Below are 24,974 nucleotides of genomic sequence, written 5' to 3'. Positions count from 1 at the left end.
GCAGCACGATCGGCGCGTTCGGCAGCCGCCGTCCCTTCGCGGCCCTGCTCCAAACTGCCGTCCAGGCCTCAAATGGCTGTCGAGTCTTGTTGCTGCTGTAGACACTACTGCTGCTGCTGCTGTAGACGCTGCCGCTGGCGAGCAAGGTGACGAATAGCAGGCTGTTGCGCTTCCCCGGATGATCTCTGCTTTTGGACCTCACAACTCAGCTCTTGTCGTAGCTCGTCTCAGATCTCCGCTCAGCTCAGCCTTTGACCTTTTTGCCACTCTCTTTGGGGAACGTCCCGCCGCGGGTTATATAGGCCCCGCCCCTCAACCTTTGCGAACCTCCTTGATCTTTCTCTCCACCCCCTCTCCAAGTCCAACCCCTTGTTCGTGGTTGGTTGAGTGGGGCTGACTCAATCCTCCCCTCTATGACGAGGTGGGGACCCGCCTTTCTTCCCCAACCCTGCCTCGTGGTCAATGGCGGCTTTGGAGGGGATGTAATTGCCAATCGACGAAAGGGGGAATGGAGGTTTTTGGGAATGGGAATGAAGGGAATCTATCTCTTTCACTTGGTGCAATGGAGTGTCATTCTAATGGAAGACAAGGCCTTACTCTAAAACACATAATAAAGATATAAGCTACTGAACAAGGGTCTTATAGTGTCCTGCAATGTGGTGTTTCATGGAATTAACTACCGGGACGCCCTTTTTACCTTTACACAACTCTGGAGGCAGGAGGGGCCATATCCAAACAATGTTACACAACAATTTGCCACAATACAATACACACAATCAAAAAAATGCAATCCTCATATTCGCAACAATATCAAATCTCAAGAAAAGAAAATATACACTCTAGCTATAGATTTCACGAGTCGTTTCTTCAAACATGGTCTGACACATGTAACGTCTTCACGGTGAGCATCAAAATCTATCAATAATTACTATATCAAGTGTTCAAGTATGTCTTTAAAAGATTGAGAATATGTGTGAGTCTGCACTCAATATGTGTGAGTCTTCAATAATTATATTGTAATTATATTTCAATTCGGAGTAACAGGTTCATGTTAAACAACTGAAATAATCATTATTTATATTTAAAAATCACGCAATGCCTTATCTGCTTTCTGTATATTATATAAATTGTGAGAATACGATAAATAATGCGCGTATTGAAACGCCAAGACCTTATTTGTTGAGAAAATGCTCAGCAAATATGTTTTATTTAATGGAAATGTAAACGAGAATGGGGGGCGATTCTATTATGATGGGGGCGAGAAACGTATCCGCGGGGGGGGGGGGGGGGGCGAGTTTATACCGGTGCAGATTCGCCGGAGGGGAGAGTTTATACGGGGGCGGATTTATTTCGCGACACCGGCAAGCTGACCAAGCAGTTTTGGGGAACTTGAACTTTTGTTTTAATGCAAGCAGTGGAGGCTCTAGAGTTTAGACTGCCACAATGCAGCTCAGGGGAGCTTGCAACCTGATTAGAAAAATGTCAAGCAAACAAAATGAAATACAAACAATTTACTTCAAAGAATGCAAAACGATACAATAAGCAAATCATATAAGTGCGATGACAGACTTAATTAATGAATCATGACAGACTGAAACAAGAACGGCACTCAGTCGAGAGCATACCTCCGCCTGGTTGGCCATGTCACTCAGTGGTGAAGAATCACTGACAAAATTCAACAATTCTCATATCCGAATCCATATTCAGATCTTCACCAAAACCGATTCTATTTGTCCTTGTCAGACACCCTCCGGTCCACCAAGTTTCGTCCAAATCCGTCCACAACTTTTTGAGATATTCTGCAATGTATCGTTTTTGGCCCTGTCTCCCAATGATGAAAAATCGCTGCAAAAAATTCGAATAGCCTGATCCAAATCCGGTTCTTCACCAAAATATCATCATTTCGTCCTGGTAACATACGCTCCATCTCTGCCAAATTTCATCCGAATCCATCCACAACTTTGAGATATTTTGTTCATAAACAAACAGACAGACAGGGGTTAAAACATAACATCCATCCACCTTTGGTGGCAGAGGTAACAACTAACACAGGCCACATACATCCGATACGAAAGGCCGACACAACATCACACACACAGACCCTCTATCTAACCCAAGAAGGGAAAGGGAAGCAAAAGAAAAAAGAAAAAAAATATTCGCATGGAATTCAAATAAAATGGGATATGAGGATGGGAATGGAATGGGGTTCAGGCTTGTTTGAAGGTCAGATTCATCGATGCTCGTCAGAGCGGGGCTTGGTGGGAACAAAGTGAATGGACCAGTCATCACGCTCTGCGATTCCTTTCTCCAACCTCCTTCATGCAACACATCAAATCCCTCAGCTCAGGAAGTTCATCGAGTTCGACTCCCTCGTAAAGCACACGTCGAGCCCGTTCACAGCATGAGGCACCGATTGTCCCCGCAGAGACCCAAAGAAGTGCCCTTTTCCACGGAATAACTCCTTTTCCTTTTTGTCCACCTGCTTCTTGCACACTGCATCCTTCAGAACGTTCGTAGAGATCCAGTCCCTCACACCAACATGCTCAAGCCGTTCACGCCACGAGCAAGGATTCTCTTTGTAACGTGCCGCCAACACCCGCTCTTCTTCGTCCTCTTCTTCTGCCTATCTCCTCCCACACGTTCTTGCTTCAAAGAAAAAGAGTTGAATCCTTTCCAAAGCTGTTTTGTGTTCCACCACCAACAGTCAAAATCACGTGGAGTAAAGGGAGTGGATATGGGGTAAACCTTTAGAAAAAGTAAAAATAATTACGAAAAGGACCTATTTGGGATCCACAGTTGACCTGGCATTTCTTGCGCAATCCACCCAAAACAACACCAATCGTCGTCTGTGCATGCTTTGTAAACGATTGACAGTCCCACAAATGTAACAATATGAATCATGAAACGACGTCACCCCGACGAGATGTTATCATTCCTCAATACAGGACAAGGGTTGTTGTGACCATATAGTCAGGTTCACTATGTCAATAAATTCTATTTCGTTCAAAATCATGGTAGATTAGCAAACCTATACATTTTTGGAAAGGTTATCGCATAAGGAAACTAAAAATCAATGTTTACATTTGGAGAGATACCTGTATGGAGGCCATTTTGGATTTTCAAAATGGCCACTGTAAAATACATATTTTGTTCTATTTCTGCCTCTAATTACCCTAAAAACTTTTTAAAATATACTAAACCTATATTTTCAGGGACAAGGAATCCAATGAAAGTATCAAATTAGTGTTATGGGGAATGGTAAGACACGAATCAAAGGTTTTGAATTGCAAAATACTGTCTTTATATTCGCGATAAGTTGCATAATCAAATACATGTTATCATTTTGTACAGGCAGTTAATAACATCAAAATGTGTCACAATAATTCATATCACCAAACATACACAGGCAGTCAGCAAAATCATATATACACATGCAGTCAGTATAACTTCACATCTACACAGGCAGTCAATGACAAAATATACACAGGCAGTCAATGGCATCAAACATACACGATTACAGAATATGCCATTTAGAGTTCGTCATCACTGTCCTGTGTGTCGTATCCGACAATATAGTCCGCATCGTTTTCACAGTCCGTTCCACACAAGCAAAGGTCGGTCAAATTGATTGGCAAATCGAATTGGTCGAATGGTCGATCGAATCGAATTCGATGAATCGAATCGAATCGAATCGATCGAATTGGTCGAATGGTCGAATGGTCGATCGAAGCGATTGGTCGAATGGAATTGGTCGATTGGTCGAATCGAATTGGTCGGAATTGGCAAATGTAAACATTGATTTTCAGATTTTCCATGTAATAACGTTTCCAAAAATGTATAGGTTTGCTAATCTACCATGATTTTGAACGAAAAAACATAGTGAACCTGACTAATAAACCAACTCCACACATCCTTCCACAAATGTTTCACGCGGGAGAGCCGGCTGGCTTCCCCCACCTCCCCATCATGGCATGGCTGTTCTCAACACTGCACTGAACAGTTCAATTAATTTTAACACAGTGTAGTTTCTACCACATTATAACTTTCACCATGTGATTGACGACTTAAATGGTATTTATTTTGTAACATCCTCGCATCCAGTCGTGTGTATCTTCTTTTTGTTATAAAAGAGCAAACGTATATGGTTACGTCGGTCTGCATGTGTTCAGATGCGACTAAAACGTCGTCTTCTTCTTCTTCTTCAAATAAAATTACCACCCTCTTGATTAACCCTCTTAATTGCGTGAAGACTGCTGAGAACCCTCAGACCTTTGATGACCCTTTAATTTCCCCAAGACCCTTCAGACCACCAAAACCCCTGAAGACCCAAAACACCCCGAAGACCCAAAACATCCCGAACACCCAAAACACCCCGAAGACCCAAAACACCCCGAAGACCCAAAACACCCCGAAGACCCAAAACACCCCGAAGACCCAAAACACCCCAAAGACCCAAAACTCCCCGAAGACCCAAAAGACCCCGAGACCCAAAACACCCCAAAGACCCAAAAGACCCCGAAGACCCAAAACACACCGAAGACCCAAAACTCCCCGAAGACCCAAAACTCCCCGAAGACCCAAAACTCCCCGAAGACCCAAAACACCCCGAAGACCCAAAACACCCCAAAAACCCAATACACCCCGAAGACCCAAAACACCCCGAAGACCCAAAACACACCAAAGACCCAAAATACCCGAAGACCCAAAACACCCCGAAGACCCAAAACACCCCGAAGACCAAAAATACCCGGATGACCCAAAAAGTCCCAAATACCCTTAAAGACACCGAAGACCCTTAAGACCCAAAAGCCTCTGAAGACCCAGAAGACCCAAAACACCTCAAAGACCCAAAATACCATTGAAGGCCCAGAGGATCCAAAAGATCCTGAAGACCTAAATGGCCCTGAAGACCCAAAACATCATGAAACCCAAAAGACACCGAAATGGTCAAAGATGCCCACCCCTCTGAAACGACGTGTGGTGAGGTGCGCGGAGCGCGCCGAGTCACGCTAGTATGTATAATCACGCAAGCGTAATATATAAAACAAAGTGTGTGTATGTGTGGTGTCCAAATGCAAGTGTTAAATTTAACTTCCACGCCCCGCACGACACTCCGACAAGCTAAGATGACTAATAAACAAGGGATCTCGGAAAGTCAGACCTGATGGGATACAAGATACTGACACAGACAGAGCAGCGCCGACTCGGACGTGCGTTCTCGAGCTTGCCCCACAAGAGACCTCCCCTTCCCCCGATGCTGAAATAATCAGAATCACTACAATTTAACACAGGTGGAGGCTAATGAACTTGGTGTGTGATTTTGAAGGTGCTTGGTTACACCTGAGCTAATTTATAATTGCTATTATATGGGGGTGGACACTTATCCAACTAAGAAATTCTAGTTTTGTATTTTTTATTAATTTTCTGAAATTTGCATAATTTGTTTTTCACTTGGAAGTTGTGGGTTGCGATATGTAAATAAATTGGAAAACGTCTGATTTAATGCAATTTAATTCCAGGCTAAAGAGCAACATAAGGTGAAAAACTTTGAAAGGGGGTGTAGACTTTCTATACAATATTCTGATAATGACTGTTGAGAAATGCTCCTTAAAATTGAGTTCGAGTGTGATGTTTTATTTTCAGATTTTATTGTGGCTGTGAAGGTGGAGTCCGAGTGGCTGGACCAGTCTTCCTCGTTCGACAAAGGTTTGAACGACAACAATCTTCATGTTGTAGTTCTTTTTAGTTATTTTTTACGATAAAATGAGAACGCTATGTTTTGTTTTTTTGCCAATTGAAGTTTCTGGTTGATGCTAATCAGGGGGCAGTCATAATTGCTTTATGAGTGACTGTTGGGCAGTGTATTGGTTCAATGCAATGTTCATGTGAATTATTATTGATCATTTATTATTAATGATTTTGTGTTGTTGAGATGGTGTTGATTGCAAAAGTTAGAGTAAAAAATGGAAGGGTATATTGTAGTTGGATTTGCAAACCATGGAATTATTTATTTATTTTTAAATTTAACTTTATTTTTGTATGTTTGTTTTTCCTGCAATGTCAAGGCTCATGAAAGAGCGAGAACACTGAACAGATCAAGACGCAGCAGTATATAGAGGGGGGAAACGCCAACAGCAGGGTTGAAGGAAAAAATAGAGCAAGACCTGGACAAATAATGGGTGTGGAGAGGAATGGGGGGCAGGAGAGGATGCATGGAGTGGACAAGATGGATACAGAAGCAAACTGTCATGAAGGAAAAACTGGAAGTTTGGAGGGAGATGGGGTTGAGGATGGCCGGTTGGTTGCGGGTTGGGGGGTCAGGAGGTTAGCCGGTGTGGAAAATATCATGGTTTTGGATGGGGTATGATCTGAGATGGTGGTGAACAGCTGTCTTGAAGACTTGGAGAGGACAATGCGATTGAAGAAAATGTGGAAGTTGGTTCCAGAGGTGGGGAAAAAAGAACAAACTAGAATGGCACTCAGCAGAGAGCATACCTCCGCCTTGTTGGCCATATCACTCAATGGTGAAGAATCACTTAAAAATAATTTTTTAAATCATATCTGAATCCATATTCAGGTCTTCACCAAAATCGAATCGATTCTTCCTTGTCACACATGCACACCCTGTCCACCAAGTTTCGTCCAAATCCATCCATAACATTTTGAGATATTCTGCAATGTATAGTTTTTGGCCCTATCTCCCAATGGTGAAGCAACACTGAAAAAAACTAGAACGGGCACTCGGTAGAGCGCATACCTTCGCCGCAGCTACTGTTCTGTACTTGGTAAAAATACGATTTTGACCTTTTCGTGACCTTGACCTTGACCTTTGACCCGATTGCTCCCAAAATCTAATCAAATGTGTCCCGTATAATAACCAATCATCCCACCAAATTTCATGCAATTCGGTTGAATACTTTTTGAGTTATGCGAATAACATACACACACACACACAGACATACAAATAAATACACAGCGATCAAAACATAACCTTCCGCTTTTGCGAAGGTAATTAAATCATTCTCATATCCGAATCCATGTTTAGAACTTCACCAAAATCGAATTGATCCTTGTCACACATCCAACGGCTCCACCAAGTTTCGTCCAAATCCGTCCACTCCTTTTTGAGATATCCTACTTTGTGTCGTTTCTGGCCCCACCTCCCAATGGTGAAGATTCACTTTAAAAATTCTAGTAGCCGAATCTGGATCTTCACCTAAATCTAATCATTTCGTCCTTGTGACATACGCTACGTCGCTACATCTCTGCCAAATTTCGTCCGAATCCATCCACAATTTTTTGAGATATTTTGTTCACAAACAAACAAACAAACAAGCAGACAGGGGTGAAAACATAACCTCCATGCACCCTTGGTGGTGGAGATAATGAGCAGGGGTGAATCATGATCTTGATTAATGTAGTTTCACCAGCAGGGGGTTTATGGTGGACTGCGTGTACCCTGCAGAAACCTGGGGGGAACAAAGCACGGAAAGAGCAGAGGGTGCAAGACCAGAAAGGAGACCCTAGAAGACAGAGAGACGACCAAGCTGTCTGCGATGGGAAAGCGATAGGCACACTGACTCATCTTCGTCACAGTAGATTCCAATAATATTGAAGGTCTTGGTTCTATTGGCGTCAAGCTTAGCAAGGTGTGAGGCAGGGGCACCGATTTCCCAGGGGGAGAGCAGTACTCCATCAAGCCTCAGATGAAGGCCGAGTTTGTGGATATGAGTGCAGGTGTGCCAAGAAAGGATGTTGCATGATGCAGGAAGCCCAATCGGCTGCTGGCTTTGGAAACCAACTTTGAAATGTGGTTTGCCCACTGACAATCATGCCTGAAAGTGAGACACAGGAATATGAATGACTTATTTACACCACTTGACTTTTTCACATTTTCTTGTGTTTCACCTTGAATTCAAAATTGATTAAATGGAGATATCTTTTGTCACTGATCTGCACATAAAACCCCTCAATGTCAAAGTGCAATTTTTGGGGGAATTTTTTTTATAAACAAATTAAAAATGAAAACTTTAAATGTCTTGCATCAATAAGTATTCTTGGGAAAATGCCAGGGGCATAGAAAAGGCCCCTTTATGTAGTATGCTCCATGTGGCAAAGTACATTATAGAAAAGAAGGGACATTCCATAGCTTGTAGAAAATGCCAAACAAAACAAAATAAGGGGCATTCAAAAATCTTGTGTGCATGCTGGACTCCCTGTGTGTTCTGAGGAGGAACCAAGTAATGCTCTGGAAAAGTTCATATTAGGGTGTGCCCTACATCTGGCAAATAAAATTCATTTACTTCTTCATGCAGGTGTATGAATCAAATTAGCACCTCTTTGTATGAACTGGTGTCTATTTACTTCTGTCATGTCTCTGTTTATACAAGTGCACATTCGCATAAATAAATTTAAAACAATTAACAGACATTTGAACACAAATAATCATAAAAATTCCGGAAGCGGTCAAAGTTGGTGGTAAGGCTTCTTCCTCTTCCTGAACGTCATCATACTTTACTCAGAAACGTGATCAACTTTGATTGATCAACATTCGGCAGCACATATTCAACGAAAAGGTAAAATGATGATTTGACATTTGTGATGGATTCTGATTTGGATGTAAATGCTTTTCCATTATATTTGCCCTCATTTCAAATATGTTCATGTGTCTTTTCGCTTTGCATCGCGGGGTACTCCTGCAAGTACCACATATGAAGGGGCCTTTTCTGTGCTGCCGGCATTTTTCCCAAGAATGTCCCTTCTTTTCTATAGTTTGCCACATGGCACATACCAGATAAAGGGGCCTTTTTATGCCCCTGGCATTTTTCACAAGATATATTTTAAATACGAACAAAATGCATTTGTTCATTGCACAAGACTTTATTCAAGACAAAACAAAAGACTTGAAGAAGGAAGGGGAAAAAAAGATTCAACCCAGATGGGATTTCAACCGACAATCCGAGCTTGGGAGTCTGATGCTTTATCCATTAGGCCATTGAGCAAGCATGTTCGAATTTTTTTTAAAATATATTGTTATGTCGGAGGGTAAAGGAATATCTAGGGCCAGGTAGATCTGTGTAGGTAACATGCTTCGACTGTCGCGATAGGGAATCTACCCTGTAATTTATATGTGTAGTCCGGTTTGTCGGGATAAGCTGTATTGATGTCCCTGCTACGATGGAGCAGGGCGTGCTAAATAGTACAGGGATTATGGAAAAGATTCCTTTGTTCATCGTCCCCTCTGTTGTCAAACCTGTGTCCCTTATGGCAACGCACTCATTTAATCACTTAGATAGGTCCTCAGTGCACTCATTAAATAATTCCCCTCCCTTACCACAACGACTTTGGAAAACGGGCAGGAAGCCAGGCCGGGGCACCGCCAATGGGGCCGCAACCAGCCACACCACCAGCTGGCCTCGCAATCAGCCTCGTGGCAGGATAGCCACGCCCAGGGAGCGGGTAATTGGTTGGAGCGGGAGGCACTCGACAAATGGGAGAAAGCCAGCAAGTGCGAACGTTCTGGAGGTCGAGTGACGAGGCTCTGGTTGGAGAAAGAAAGACCTGACGTCACAGGGCGAACAGTAAAACTGCCGGCTCGCCGGGATTGCGCTCTCATCTCTGCTGGCCTGGGCTGATTCGTGTCCTTCCTTCCTCCCGTGCTTTTGGTGCTGGTGCTGCTTTTGGTCTCGGTGCTTTTGGTGCTGGGAGCGAACGGACCTCGTGGGCAGTCGACGAGGAGCCTGGAGTGGGGTGTTGGCTCGGGCCTGGTGGAGCGCGTGGGCGAAGCGGACGGGGGATTTCCTCACGCCGGAACTTGGAGCCATGTTGAATGGTGGACAAGACTGCAGACAGTTAAGACGCACCACATTTCACACGTACATGACGGACAGTTATTTTTGCAATTCATTCCCCTGTCTCGTATTTGGAAGACAGTGTGCAGGATCCCGATTTAGGACATTTTATTACCGGCGCGTATTTCCCTCTCCCGTGATTCCTTGTAAATAAACTCTTGCACAATTTTCCCTTTCCATTCAACATCTTGTGTTCGTTGAGTTAATTCCCCTGCAGGATCGGAGCTGCGGTTGGATCGCTATCGGTAAGTGCTTCCGCCTCTTCCTCTTCACTTCTGCCTCCCGCGGTTTGTAGCCGAATCCGTATTTGGTCGTCGCCTCAATTAAAGCCGTTTGGTCATTCGCGAGCCCTGGTATTAACCGGCGGGTATTCGCACGACAACTGGTAGTCATGAGTGGGATAGAACCATGTTATAAATTTGGTGTCAAGAGTGCGGAGAATTTGGAAAGAAAATTTTCGTAGTCTGAGGCGATAAATTTGCATCATCGCTCGGTGCGCGGGACGCGAACAGGGCGTCAGTTAAAATTTAAATTTTATACCTGGTAAAAGCCGCGTGGGAAAGCGACCTCTTCTTAACGGATGGAGGAGGTGGGCAATATGGAAGAAAGGATGAAAGATGTGGGAAGCATTTGGGGTGAGTCAGATGTAGATGGGGGGGGGGGGGGTTGAGCATAGTGATGGAACTTCCCCCGCCGTAGGGATGGCCCCCATAGACAACCAGGCCTTAATGCAATTTATGGCGCGATTGGAAAATAAAATTGATGGAATGAAATGTGAATTGAAGGGAGAGATGGGAGAAATGAACAATAAAATGGAGGCTAAGAGTGAGTAAATGGAGGGAATGAAAAATGAATTGAAGGGCTTCCACCTGGTCCCGATAAACCTCCAGGCCAGCATGTGGGAAACATCCTCCATTTACCTCTTGGCACTCCCCATCTTCCTGTAGGCATTCCCCATTCACCTCTAAATTAGCAGTCTCCCGTTTTAATTTGCTTGCCATTCTGGGTGCAATTCCCAATTTGAGTTCCCCCCATTTCCGATTCAAATTCTGCCACCCTTGGCTCCTCCTGGGCCCCATTGGCACCGTTCATCCGTCCTTCCTCCAATTCCTTTGTCCATCCTTCAATTTTGTTTTCCATCCCCTTCATGTCCCCCTTCAATTCATTTTTCATTCCCTCCATTTGCTCACTCTGAGCCTCCATTTTATTGTTCATTTCTCCCATCTCTCCCTTCAATTCGCATTTCATTCCATCAATTTTATTTTCCAATCGCGCCATAAATTGCATTAAGGCCTGGTTGTCTATGGGGGCCGTCACTACAGCGGGGGAAGTTACATCACTATGCTCAACCCCCCCATCTACAGTCACGTGAAAAAGTAAGTACACTCCATGTAAAGTTTTAACTTTTTCAACATATTTCAACATACAGCTATTTGATCTTCATTTCAACAATATTGATGGATAAAGGTGATATAATATAACAAATATCATGAAACATTTACATTTTGTAGTCCATTGCATAATTTAAATAAACATAAATACAAATTTTGCATGTGGAAAAAGTAAGTACACCCTTGGCTCAAATCAGTGGTATTGCCCCCTTTGGCAGAAACAACCTCAAGTAGGCGTTTCTTATAACTGTCGACCAGTCTCTGACATCGACTGGGAGAATTTTTTGCCCACTCCTCCATGCAGAATTCTTTCAGGTGTTCGATGTTTGAGGAGTTTCTTGCATGCATAGCTCGTTTCAAATCCCCCCACAACATCTCGATGGAATTTAGACCCGGGCTTTGACTTGGCCATTCCAGAACCCTCCATTTCTTTCTTTTCAGCCATGCCTTGGTGGATTTACTGGTATGTTTAGGGTCATCGTCATGTTGCAAGGTCCACCTTCGGTTGAGCTTCAACTTTCCGACAGATGGCCTCACATTATCCTCAAGCACCCTCTGGTACAATGAGGAATTCATAGTGGATTCTTTGATGGTGAGCTGCCCAGGCCCTGATTCAGCAAAGCTGCCGCAAACCATAATATTTCCCCCACCATGCTTTACAGTTGGTATCAGGTTCTTGTGGTCAAATGCTGTCTTTAGTTTTCGCCAAACATGTCTTCTGGTACTGTGGCCAAATAGCTCCACCTTTGACTCATCTGTCCAGAGCACATTGCTCCAGACGTGCTGGTCTTTGCCTCGGTGTTCATTGGCAAACTTTAGTCTTCCCCTGATGTTCTTTCTGGACAGCAAAGGTTTCCTCCTGGAACACCTCCCATGTAGATCAAATTTGTGCAGCCTCTTTCTCATGGTAGACACGTGCACTTTGACATCAACAGTGGCAAGAGCTACCTGTGGGTCCCGTGATGACATTCTGGGGTTATTAGACTTCTTTCAGCATCTTGCGGTCTGCTCTCGGGCTGAACTTGCTGGGGCGGCCTGGCCTGAACAAGTTGGCAGTTGTTTGGAATCTTCTCCACTTGTAGATGATCTTCCGGACAGTCAAATGATTGATTTCAAATTGTTTGGAGATCTTTTTAAATCCCTTCCCAGACTCATAGGCATCTATAGCCTTCTTTCTGAAGGCCTCAGAGAGCTCTTTTGATCTAGGCATGGTGATGCTGCACACTTCAACAACAAAGAGCAAACCAAACTGAATGTCTGAGGTTTAAATAAGACAGGTTCCTCCAAGATCCTCTCTAAAGATGTTCTAATCATTTGCACCTGAGCTGGTGCACCTGATTCAAATTTTAGGTATTTGAAGTAGTGATAAATGTAGGTGTGTACTTACTTTTTCCACATGCGAAATTTGCATTTATGTTTGTTTAAATTATACAATGGACCAAAAAATGTAAATGTTTCATGATATTTGTTATATAAAATCACCTTTGCCGGTCAATATTGTTGAAATGAACATCAAATAGCTGTATGTTGAAATATGTTGAAAAAGTCAAAACTTTACATGGGGTGTACTTACTTTTTCACGTGACTGCACACCCGACTCACCCCAAATGCTTCCCGCATCTTCCATCCTTTCTTCCATATTTCCCACCTCCTCCATCCGTTAGGAAGAGGTTGCTTTCCCGCGCGGTTTTTACCAGGAATAAAATTTAAATTTTAACTGACGCCCTGTTTGCGTCCCGCACACCGATCGACGATGCAAATTTATCGCCTCCGACTACGAAAATTTTGTTTCCAAATTCTCCACACTCTTGACACCAAATTTATAACAGCGTTCTATCCCACTCCTGACTACCAATTGTCGTGCGAATACCCTCCGGTTAATACCAGGGCTCGCGAATGACCAACCGGCTTTAATTGAGGCGAGGACCAAATATGGATTCGGCCATAAACCGCGGGAGGAAGAAGTGAAGAGGAAGAGGCGGAAGCGCTTACCTATAGCGATCCAACCACAGCTCCGATCCAGCAGGGGAATTAACTCAACGATCACAACATGTTGAATGGAAAGGGAAAATAATGCAAGGATTTATTTACAAGGAATCTTGGGACAGGGAAATACGCGCCAGTAATAAAATGTCCTAAATCGGGATCCCGCACACCGACTTCCAAATACGAGACAGTGGAATGAATTGCAAAAATAACTGTCCGCTGTGGACGTGTGAAATGTGGTGCGTCTTAACTGTGTGCAGTCTTGTTCACCATCCAACGCGGCTCCAAGCTCCGGCGCGAGGAAACCCTCCGTCCGCTTCGCCCATGCGCTCTGCCATGCCTGAGCCAACGCCCCACTCCAGGCTCCTCGTCAACCGCCCATGAGGTGAGTTTGCTCCCAGCACCAAAAGCACCAAGAAGGACCGAGCACCGCTCCAAGCACCAACGCAGGGCTAGCGATCTCCACACGAGGTGGATCTCCAACACGAGACACAAAGAGACAGGAACGGCAAGAGCGTGGGAGGAAGGAAGGACACAAATCAGACCAGGCCAGCAGAGAAGAGAGCGCAATCCCGGCGAGCTGGCAGTTTTACTGCTCGCCCTGTGACGTCCGGCCTTTCTTTCTCCAACCGGAGCCTCGTCTCTCGACCTCTAGAACGTTCGCACCTGCTGGCTTTCTCCCATTTGTCGAGTGCCTCCCGCTCCAACCAATCCCCCGCTCCCTGGGCGTGGCTATCCTGCCACGAGGCTGGTTGCTAGGCCCGCTGGTGGTGTGGCTGGTTGCGGCCCCATTGGCGGTGCCCCGGCCTGGCCGCCTGCCCATTTTCCAAAGTCTTTGTGGTAAGGGAGGGGAATTATTTAATGAGTGCACTGAGGACCTATCTAAGTGTTCAAATGAGTGCGTTGCCATAAGGGACACAGGTTTGACGACAGAGGGGACGACGAACAAAGGAATCTTATCCATAATCCCTGTACCATTTGGCACGCCCTGCTCCCTCGTAGCGGGGACATCAATACAGCTCATCCCGACAAACCGGACTACACATAGAACTTATTATAGGGTAGATTCCCTGTCGCGACAGTCGAAGCATGTTACCTATACAGATCTACCTGGCCCTAGATATTCCTTTACCCTCCGACATAACAATATTAAAGGGGTATAAAGTGTGTATACACTGTATATTTCGTTACATTAATTTTTCTATATATCTTTATTATATTCTCCGGAGGTGATTCTGTCTGTTGAACATCTGTCCGGGGGTGTGGCTTCCTTCTTTGAGAGAGTAGCTCCACCCATTCTGGAAGAGGCTTCAAAAACAAATATCCACCATTTTATTTACTCACATAGCTTTGAAGCCTGTTTTGTTCGGCCCATGGTGTCTTGCTCTCTCTCACAGTTTTATTTCAACTCTAATTCGATATCTCATTTCATTTTTCACAGTCGCTAACATGGTTTTGGACTCGGTTGAAAAAACCCGGAATAAAATCCGATTAAAGTTTCCGTTTATAGAACGAAATGCATTTTCAAAGGCCTATAACATAAAGGCCATTGACACTCTCTCACACCTTTATCTCCACTATAACTCACCATCTGATTTCATTTTTATCGATGGTTTTAGATTCGGTGTCAGCAATAATTGATAACATTCACGCACACCTGGGGAATTGCCGAGATATATGAAAAAAAAATCACGGCACGGGCTGTCATACACCGCTTAAAATAACCGACGGGAAAATGGCGAGATATTTTCAAAATTTGTGGCGGACTTTTCCATTTGATGACAGTCGTCACGATGAAATATTTAATTTATACGTCGTCACAATAATGTGGGGAAAGGGGTGAAGCTTCGTTCACGTATCATCACAGACAGCAAATTGCCGAGATATATTAAATAATTGCGGCTTTTCACGGCACGATATATCTTACACCGCCCAAGTACAAAGACAGGAAATTGCCGAGATTTATGAAGAAATCGCGTCGGACGTTTCCATCGTCACGATGAAATGTTTAACTTATACGTAGTCAACAATGTTGGGAGAGGGGCGAAGCTTCGTTCACGTATCGCCACAGACGGCAAATTGCCGAGATTGTGTGTGTGTGTGTGTGTGTGTGTGTGTGTGTGTGTGTGTGTGTGTGTGTGTGTGTACATGTGTGTGTGTGTATATATGCATGTGTATATATGTGTGTGTATGTGCATATGTGTATATGTGTGGATGTGTATATGTGTGTGTGTGTATGTGTGACCCACTCCCATGTGTGTATGTGTGTGACCCACTACCCCATGTGTGTGTGTGACCCACTACCCCATGTGTGTGTGTGACCCACTCCCACGTGTGTGTGTGTGTGTGTGTGTGTGTGTGTGTGTGTGTGTGCACGCGTGTCGAAGAGAGACACAGAAATGTGAGTAACAGAAATGAAAAAAAGAGGTGAGTGTGTGTGTTTGTGTGACACACTCCCCCCCCCCCCCCTCCCCGTGTGTGTGACCCACTCCCCTGTGGGTGATCCACTCCCTGGTGCAGTGTGCATGATGGGGGCGGGGAGGGAGAGGATTTGAGCTCTTGAAGTCACATTTTACATGAGATGTAATCACACATTTCAAACTGTATTTCCCATTTGCATGCACATGCATTCACATGTTATCAGAAGTAAATACATTGTGGAGATTACATCATTTGTGGATCTGATAAATTGCCAGTAATCATTTTGTAAAACGGAATGTGCAGCATCAAACTCAAGATGTCCAAATATCACACACATCCATGCCCGTGGGATTCCCACGGGTGACCCCACTAGTCATATTATAACAGAGCAAACGTATATGGTTATGTATGGACCAAAAGGTCTTCTTCTTCAAAATAAATTATTAACACCCTCTTAACCCTCTTAATTACGTTTAGACTACTGAGACCCCTCAGACTTTTGATGACCCTTTAATTCCCCCAAGACCCTTAATACCACCAAGACCCCTGAAGACCCAAAATACCCTGAAAGACCCATAATGCCCTCAAAGACCCCAAATACCCCGAAGACCCAAAACACCCCAAAGACCAAAAATACCCTTGAAAGCCCTGGGGATCAAAAAGACCCTGAAGACCCAAATGGCCCCGAATACACAAAAGACCCCAAAGACCCAAAATACCCAAAATACGCCGAAGACGCAAAACACCCCGAAGACCCAAAACACCCCGAAGACCCAAAACATCCCAAAGACCCAAAACACCATGAAGACCACAAAGACCCTTGAAGACCCTGAAGACCCCGAAGACTCAAAACACCCCAAAGCCCCAAAACACCATGAAGACCCAAAAGACACTGAAATGGTCAAAGATTCCCATCCCTCTGAAACGACACGTGGTGAGGCACGCGGAGCGCGCCGAGTCACGCTTGTATATAAAAATATTTAATGAAGCAAAAACTATAACACTCAGGTGGAATTTGTTTCGAACACCATTAACGAGACCTATTGGCCAATGTATATTCCAAGTTCGAGCTAGTTTTAATGTGGAGCCCTTGAGATATGAGTGCCAACATATTTTGGGTGGACGGACGGGTGGACGGATGAACAGACACCAACGTGATTTCGACGGTTTTCAAAATAACACTCAAGAATGCGGAAACAAGCCGTTGATGAAATTTGGAACCCATTACCTGGATGTATAAAACAATTTCTAGTGTTTAAAGTTCCCAAGAGCATAATGAGCTCCATCATTGGGAAATGCAAGAATATAAGATTGGAGAACCCCAACCTCGCCCTCTCCCAGGGAGCGGAACTGTTTCTCCGGTTTTGATCGGATTAAAAAAGTCTGATGTGTATGTTTGCAAGTTTGTAGCAGATGCTCCATAAGCCTTAGAAACTTGAAAAATATAAAGTTCAGTTTTAATGTGATGTTTTTCTTTTCAGAATTGATTGTGAAAGTGAAGGTGGAATCTGAGTTTGAGGATGACTCACGATCTCAAGAGAAAGGTCTCAACCACAACAACATTCTGCTTGTTCCAGTTACAGAAAGTCATGTGTGTGTGTGTGTGTGTGTGTGTGTGTGTGTGTGTGTGTGTGTGTGTGTGTGTGTGTGTGTGTGTGTGTGTGTGTGTGTGTGTGTGTGTGTGTCTGCATTGCACAGGAGGTTGTGAGAGATGCTGTTGCACTTGTCTTTTAAGGCCACATGGTGACTTTTGGCCATGTTAAAATGACCCAGCTCATTAATAACGGATTCCTCTCTGCATATTGAAGCATCACTATATTTGTTTGAGGTGTTCAGGGTAAACGTGTGTTTCAGAGGAGGAATTAATCTGTAAAACTATTCGGGTCAAATACATCATCATTCACAATGCATGTTGCTCTTGAACCAAACCAAATAAGGAGAGAGGCTAGATGCTAGAGCTTCGTCACTGCCACGCATTCGTAAATCCCCACAATTCCCACCTCAAGCAAAGTTAAAATATAGCAAAAAGCAAGGTGTTGACACCTGGAAAAGTATTGCCTCTCTACTCACAGTACCTCTCTGAATGGATAAACCAGCCAACTTGCGTATTTATTTCGTAAATTAACATTTTAAAGAGTCTCACCATCCCGAATGACATGCCCACGAGAGATGGCAAACAGGAGCATGTACACTGGGCATTCGCCAACAGGCCTCGCCACGCCTTGATTCTTCTTCATATTGCCAATGAACACTTTTCAGAGAAAAGCAGAGTATTGTTTCTCCGAGAGGGCTGGTACCCCTTTGTCCTTCGTCTCTTTTCCAGATATTACAGATAGAAAAGTTATGAAAGTCATTCTGTGTTGGGGGACACGGAGAACAATGGATGGATTCAACAGAATGTTCATCAAAGTATGTTAACCACCATAGGAAGCAAGGAGAAACTGATGCCACAACCATTAACACATGGTGGGAGCAAGCCTCTGATTGCGACACACTGTCCAGAATGATCGGAGCAACCTCTGAAAAGATCGTTTGTGTGTGATCAGTAAATGTCTGATTCATTTGGGGAGATGCGCAATTCCTCTATTTTTGAATCTTTCCTGTTCAATCTTATTGAGCATATTTGGGGCCAATCTTCAATCTAATTTGAGTGAAATATATGTCAATTTTGTAAAGTTGGTGCGAATTAATGATGATTTTTGTGACTTGTCTTTGCAGGGAAACAAACGAAACTGGTTTCTTGTTCAAACTGTTCCCAGTGGTTTGACACGGAAGTTTTCAATCGGCCCCCGACTCGGAGTGTTTGTCAAGAAACTGACGAACCTGGCGGCGTGTCTTTCACACGCAGATGTAAGCGTTGTACAGAGCCCCTCAAGAATATCCGAGGAAATGAGAGACAACACAAGTGTTCCTTGTGTGACAAATCATTTATAACATTGTCATCTTTAAAACGACATCAAGCAATCCACACGGGCAAGAAGCCGTACAAGTGTTCGTTTTGCAGCAAGGCATTTTCTGATTCATCACATTTGCGTCAACATAAAAAACGTCACACAGGAGACAAGCCGGACAAGTGTTCGTTTTGCAGCAAGTCATTTGCTGATTCGTCATATGTCCGTCAACATGAAAAGATTCACACAGGAGAAAAGCCCCATCAGTGTTCTTTATGCAGCAAGGCTTTTACTATTTCATCACTTTTGCGTCGACATCAAATGATTCACACAGGAGAAAAGCCCCATCAGTGTTCTTTATGCAGCAAGGCTTTTACGACTTCATCACTTTTGCGTCGACATCAAACGATTCACACAGGAGAAAAGCCCCATCAGTGTTCTGTATGCAGCAAGGCTTTTGGCACTTCATCATACTTGCGTCTACATCAAATGATTCACACAGGAGAAAAGCCACATCAGTGTTCTTTATGCAGCAAGGCTTTTGGCACTTCATCATACTTGCGTCTACATCAAATGATTCACACAGGAGAAAAGCCCCATCAGTGTTCTTTATGCAGCAAGGCTTTTATTACTCCATCACAGTTGCGTCAACATCAAACGATTCACACAGGAGAAAAACCCCATCAGTGTTCTTTATGCAGCAAGGCTTTTACGACGTCATCATACTTGCGTCTACATCAAACGATTCACACAGGAGAAAAGCCCCATCAGTGTTCTTTATGCAGCAAGGCTTTTACGACGTCATCATACTTGCGTCAACATCAAACGATTCACACAGGAGAAATGCCCTATCAGTGTTCTTTATGCAGCAAGGCTTTTATTACTCCATCACTTTTGCGTCGACATCAAACGATTCACACAGGAGAAAAGCCCCATCAGTGTTCCTTATGCAGCAAGGCTTTTGCTACTTCATCATACTTGCGTCTCCATCAAACGATTCACACAGGAGAAAAGCCCTATCAGTGTTCTTTATGCAGCAAGGCTTTTATTACTCCATCACATTTGCGTCAACATCAAACGGTTCACACAGGAGAAAAGCCCCATCAGTGTTCTTTATGCAGCAAGGCTTTTATAAGTCCAGCACGTTTGCGTCAACATCAAACGATTCACACAGGAGAAAAGCCACATCAGTGTTCTTTATGCAGCAAGGCTTTTACGACTTATTCATACTTGCTTCAACATCAGAAACATTCACACAGGAGACCAATAGTAAGAACAGCAAATGATAACGAGGAGAAAGATTAGGCAAACAGCAGAGGAAGAAGAGGAAGGTGACAAAAAATTAAAAATGAGCCGCAACAACTGGAATAAGATCAAAATAGAGGGGTGAGGTGAAAGACCATGACTCCCTGGAATAGAAAAACAACAAACGGAGAAAGTTTTTTTTCTTCACTTTTTTTTATTTTCTTATTTTGGATACGGGATCGAGGCTCGTGAAAGACCTAACATTAATCACACAAAAAAATCAAAGAGACACGTAAAACATATAATAAGGGGAGTGGTAGACATGATGGGGAGAGAGGGGTAAGCACACAAATACAACATTTGAGAGCAGGGATATCGGGAGATCTGTGGGAAGTTGAGGACTTGTGGGGAGTAGGCATGTAAAAGGGGGGGGGAGAAGCATAAAACACTTGGACACTGCAAGGACTTCCAGGAAAGAAGTTGGTATTTCAAAAAAGTGGATCTCGGGTGAATTTGCAGGGGTAGAAAAGATCAAGGTTTTGGATGGGTGAAGATAAGAGATGGTGGTGAACAGCTGTTTTAAAGACCTGGAGGGAGGGGAGGGATTGAAGAGAGTGAGGGAGTTTGTTCCAGAGGCGGGAAAAAAGAGGAATGAAGGAGTGAAGGTGAGCAGAGACTCTTGATTTTGGCAGTTTAACCAGAAGAGGGATGCTGGCAGATCTTGTGCGACCTGTGGGAATATTTGGGGGACAGAGCACAGAGAGAGTTGGGGGAGCAAAGCCGGGGAGGAGTCGGTAGAAGACAGAAAGACCACCAACCTAACCTGCCTGTGGTGAGTGAGTGAAAGGCCCTCGGAGTTAGCTTCATCGCCGGAGATTCCAAAGATTCTGAAAGTTTTGGTTTCAACAGCCCTTCAGAACCATTTAGAATTAAACAGTGTGTTAGAAAGTTTTGTCTACTTTATTTTTAACGGACGGATGGAAGGAAAGACATTGGCTGATATTGAAATGGCTTCACAGCTGAAAATGAACACTGAAATATATGTGATATGAATGAAAAATATGTGAAAGATATGTATTTGTAAATGTCGATCCGAAAGATTTGTGACATTAAACGACCCAAAACCAATTATAATCCTCTTTTCTTCTTTTCCTCACCCTTCTCTTCCCATTATAAGGGATGAGGTCCAACCAAGCTGCCTCGACCACAATACTCCACCTCTTCCTCCTGCCCTCAACCATCTTTCTCCACTCTCCAACCACCCCACCTCATTGATATCCCTGCTGACACAATCCTCCCATCTCAAACAGCCAATCTCTTCATTCCTCCTACTTTACTCCCTTAACATACCCGCTCTCTTTGCCATTCTCTCTTCCTCCGTACACATCAAGTGTCCAGCGCACTTCAGCCGGATTTTCATCAATCTCTCCGTCAAGCTCAACTGCACACCAATCTCCTTCCTCAGTTCATCCACCCACCTTCTGTCCACCCTCTTCACTTCTGCAATCAATTTTCATGATATCTTTAGGGCTGCCATCAATCCCTCCACCCTTCTCCACGCATTCGCACCCACCAGAAATCCTGCCTCCAACTTTCCATCCAACTTTCCGAAACTGCCTCCAACCTACCATCACCGGTCTCTGTTGCCCCCAGATACTCAAACCAATTTCCCTGTCTGATCTCCTTCACCTCTCACCTGATACTGATTTATTTATTCTGCTGCCTGACCCACATCACCTGAGTCTTTGCATTCCTTCAGCCCATGCTTCCCAAATGCCCATTTCCACTCCCCCAGTACTTCCTACATCACCCGTCTTATCTTATTGCATCTCCATTGCACATTCACTCCACCAACATAACTTCTGCTTCCAGCAATCCTATCCATCTCAGTGTCGCCATCACCATGGTTCTCAGGACAGTGTCATAGGCCATTTGCAGGTCCACAAATCCCAATGCCAATTAACCTTGCACCTCCAACTTCTTCTTCCTCAGCTATGTCAGCATGAACATCCCATGCGTTGTCCCTCTTCCCTTTCTCAACCCCTGCTGCTCTTTGCCGATCTCCAACTCCACACTTTTTTTTTCTTTTTTTTTGTATACAGAGTCGAGGCTTGTGAAAGAGCTAGCATTTATCAAACAAACAAATCAAACAAACAAGCAAACAAAGTATTGAAGGAACTGCGCTCCAACGCGAGTCGAAAGAATTGACGCGACCAAAGACGGAATTCGTCCGAGTTGCTTTATTGAAACAAAACAGCTCAGGTATTCTCACAAGCCCGTTTATCGGGCAGCAATATATATACACATTTATGTCGGGAAGTTTGCCCGGCAAAAGCTATACCGGGCATGCCCGTGTGTCAAGGGCGAGCCTTGGAAAGGCGAGTCTGGACCTGCCCGGGCGTGTTTGGCTGCGGCCTGGCAAGTCGAGGCTGGGCGTGCCCGGGCGCTCTGGACGAGCACTGGAAAAGCGAGAGCGGGCATGCCCGGACGCTCTGGGCGAGCCCTGGAAAGGCGATAGCGGGCATGCCCGGACGCTCTGGGCGAGCCCTGGAAAGGCGATAGCGGGCATGCCCGGACGCTCTGGGCGAGCCCTGAAAACGCGAGAGCGGGCATGCCCGGGAAAGACGAGACCGGGCGTGCCCAGGAGGTTCGGGCTTGCCCGGGAACAGTGAGTCCGGGCATGCCCGGGAGAGGCGCGTCTGGCCGTGTTCTGGCCGGTGCAAGGCGATTGTGTGCATCCAGCGGTAACCGCTACACACGCCCCTCCAGAATCGACCTGCACCGGCAGGGTCAATTTAAGGGGGGTCCGGATGACCCGGCCGAAGCGACCCCTGGAGGGTCGTGGGGAGGGGTCCGACGTGGTGGTGGGTGGTCGAGCGGGGGGAACTGTGGACGGGGGGCGGCCTCGCCGCGAAGGAAGGGCCAACCGTGGTGGTCGGTCGACATCCATGTGCGCCGGTTTGAGGCGGTCCACAGAAATCCGGTCCGGCCGGCCGCCGAAGTCGACGATGAAAGACTTGTCGCCCCGTCGCAGGACCCGGAAGGGCCCGTCGTACGGCGGCCGGAGTGGCCCCCGGTGCGCGTCATGACGCACAAAGACGTACTCCGCTGTGCGAAGCGCCGGGGGGACGTAGGACTGGGGGCCACCGTGGCGGGACGTCGGCACAGGGGCAAATCGTCGGGCGGCCTCCTGGAGGTCCGAGCGCTGGCGAGCGGCGGACCAGGGACTGGTAGCGTCGGGCACGAATTCGCCCAGGACGCGGAGCGGCTGGCCGTAGACGAGCTCGGCGGCGGACGCCTGGAGGTCATCCTTGGGGGCCGTGCGAAGGCCCAAAAGGACCCACGGCAGCCGGTCGGCCCAACCGTCGTCCTGAAGGCCGGCCATGAGTGCGGCCTTCATGGAGCGGTGAAACCGCTCGCACAACCCGTTGGCTTGGGGGTGGTAGGCCGTGGTGCGGTGCAGCGTGACCCCCAACGAACGGACGACCGCGCCCCAAAGCTCAGACGTGAACTGTGGGCCGCGGTCGGACGAGATGTCCGCTGGTGCGCCGAAGCGCGCGACCCAGGTGGCGATGAACGCCTGCGTCACGTCGGCGGTGGTGGTGGAGGTGAGGGGCACGGCCTCCGGCCACCTGGTGGTCCTGTCCACCATGGTGAGCAGGTGGGTGAACCCCCGCGAGGGGGGCAGGGGACCCACCAGGTCCACGTGGACGTGGTCGAAACGCCGTTCAGGCACGGCGATGCCTGGGAGAGGGCTCACCGAGCAACGAGAGCATATAGTCCATGCGCTCGGATGGGCGCGTGTCGCCGAGCTCGGGCAGAGCGAGCAGGCGCCGTGCGCGTGCTGCCGGTGAGAGGGCGAAAGCGTCGAGGAGGAGTGTCTTCAGCGCGTCGTATTTGTCAGCAGCCGGCGGGTGCTCGAGGAGGCTCAAGGCGCGGGCCGCGGTGGCGGAACCGAGCGCCGCCACAACATGGTGGCAGCGTGTGTCGTCCGCGGTGATGCCTCGCAGGGCGAACTGAGAGTCCGCCTGAGCGAACCAAACAGCCGCGTGAGCCTCCCAGAAGGTAGGCAGTTTAAGCGTCACTGCCGTATCCATGTCGGTAGGTCACCAATGAAGGAACTGCGCTCCAACGCGACTCGAAAGAATTGACGCGACCAAAGACGGAATTCGTCCGAGTTGCTTTATTGAAACAAAACAGCTCAGGTATTCTCACAAGCCCGTTTATCGGGCAGCAATATATATACACATTTATGTCGGGAAGTTTGCCCGGCAAAAGCTATACCGGGCATGCCCGGGTGTCAAGGGCGAGCCTTGGAAAGGCGAGTCTGGACCTGCCCGGGCGTGTTTGGCTGCGGCCTGGCAAGTCGAGGCTGGGCGTGCCTGGGCGCTCTGGACGAGCACTGGAAAAGCGAGAGCGGGCATGCCCGGACGCTCTGGGCGAGCCCTGGAAAGGCGATAGCGGGCATGCCCGGACGCTCTGGGCGAGCCCTGGAAAGGCGATAGCGGGCATGCCCGGACGCTCTGGGCGAGCCCTGAAAAGGCGATCGCGGGCATGCCCGGACGCTCTGGGCGAGCCCTGGAAAGGCGAGAGCGGGCATGCCCGGGAAAGACGAGACCGGGCGTGCCCGGGAGGTTCGGGCGTGCCCGGGAACAGTGAGTCCGGGCATGCCCGGGAGAGGCGCGTCTGGCCGTGTTCTGGCCGGAGCAAGGCGATTGTGTGCATCCAGCGGTAACAGCTACAGTATATAAAAAGGGGAGCAGTCGACAAGATGGGGAGGGAAGGGGAGGAAGCACACAAACACAACATTTGAGAGCAGGGACATCGGGAGATGTGTTGGAGGGAGAGGGCCTGTGGGGGGGGGGGGGGGGGCAGGATAGGTATAAAACGCAAGGACACCAATAACTTCCAGGAAAGAAGTCGGCACTTCAAAAAGTGGATTTGGGGTGAAATTATCGGGGGTAGAAAAGATCAAGGTTTTGGATTGGGGAAGATAAGAGATGGTGGTGAACAGCCGTTTTAAAGACCTGGAGGGATGAGTGGGAGTTTGTTCCAGAGGTGGGAGAAAAGAGGAATGAAGGAGCGAAGGTGAGCAGACAGTCTTGATTTTGGCAGTTTAACCATAAGAGGGTTGCAGGCAGATCTTGTGCGACCTGGAGGAATATTTGGGAGTCAGAGCCCAGAGAGAG

The 24,974-nt window shown here is 46.4% G+C and overlaps 1 protein-coding gene across 1 annotated transcript in view; it reads left to right on the top strand.

The window, feature by feature from the left end:
• LOC137428595 (uncharacterized) overlaps positions 1-19,826 on the top strand; it is an 80,573-nt gene extending 60,747 nt beyond the window's left edge. The window contains 4 exon segments of the mRNA XM_078777304.1: positions 5,644-5,706; positions 17,131-17,235; positions 18,368-19,684; positions 19,786-19,826. Of these exon segments, the coding sequence (XP_078633430.1) occupies positions 5,644-5,706; positions 17,131-17,235; positions 18,368-19,684; positions 19,786-19,826 (1,526 nt within the window).
• Positions 19,827-24,974: the final 5,148 nt, after the last annotated feature.

Source organism: Myxine glutinosa, chromosome 5 (genome assembly GCF_964187855.1).
Source record: "Myxine glutinosa chromosome 5, kmMyxGlut1.1, whole genome shotgun sequence".
Lineage (NCBI taxonomy): Eukaryota > Metazoa > Chordata > Myxini > Myxiniformes > Myxinidae > Myxine > Myxine glutinosa.
Note: the sequence above shows the minus strand (reverse complement) of the source record. Positions and strands in the feature narration are given on the sequence as shown.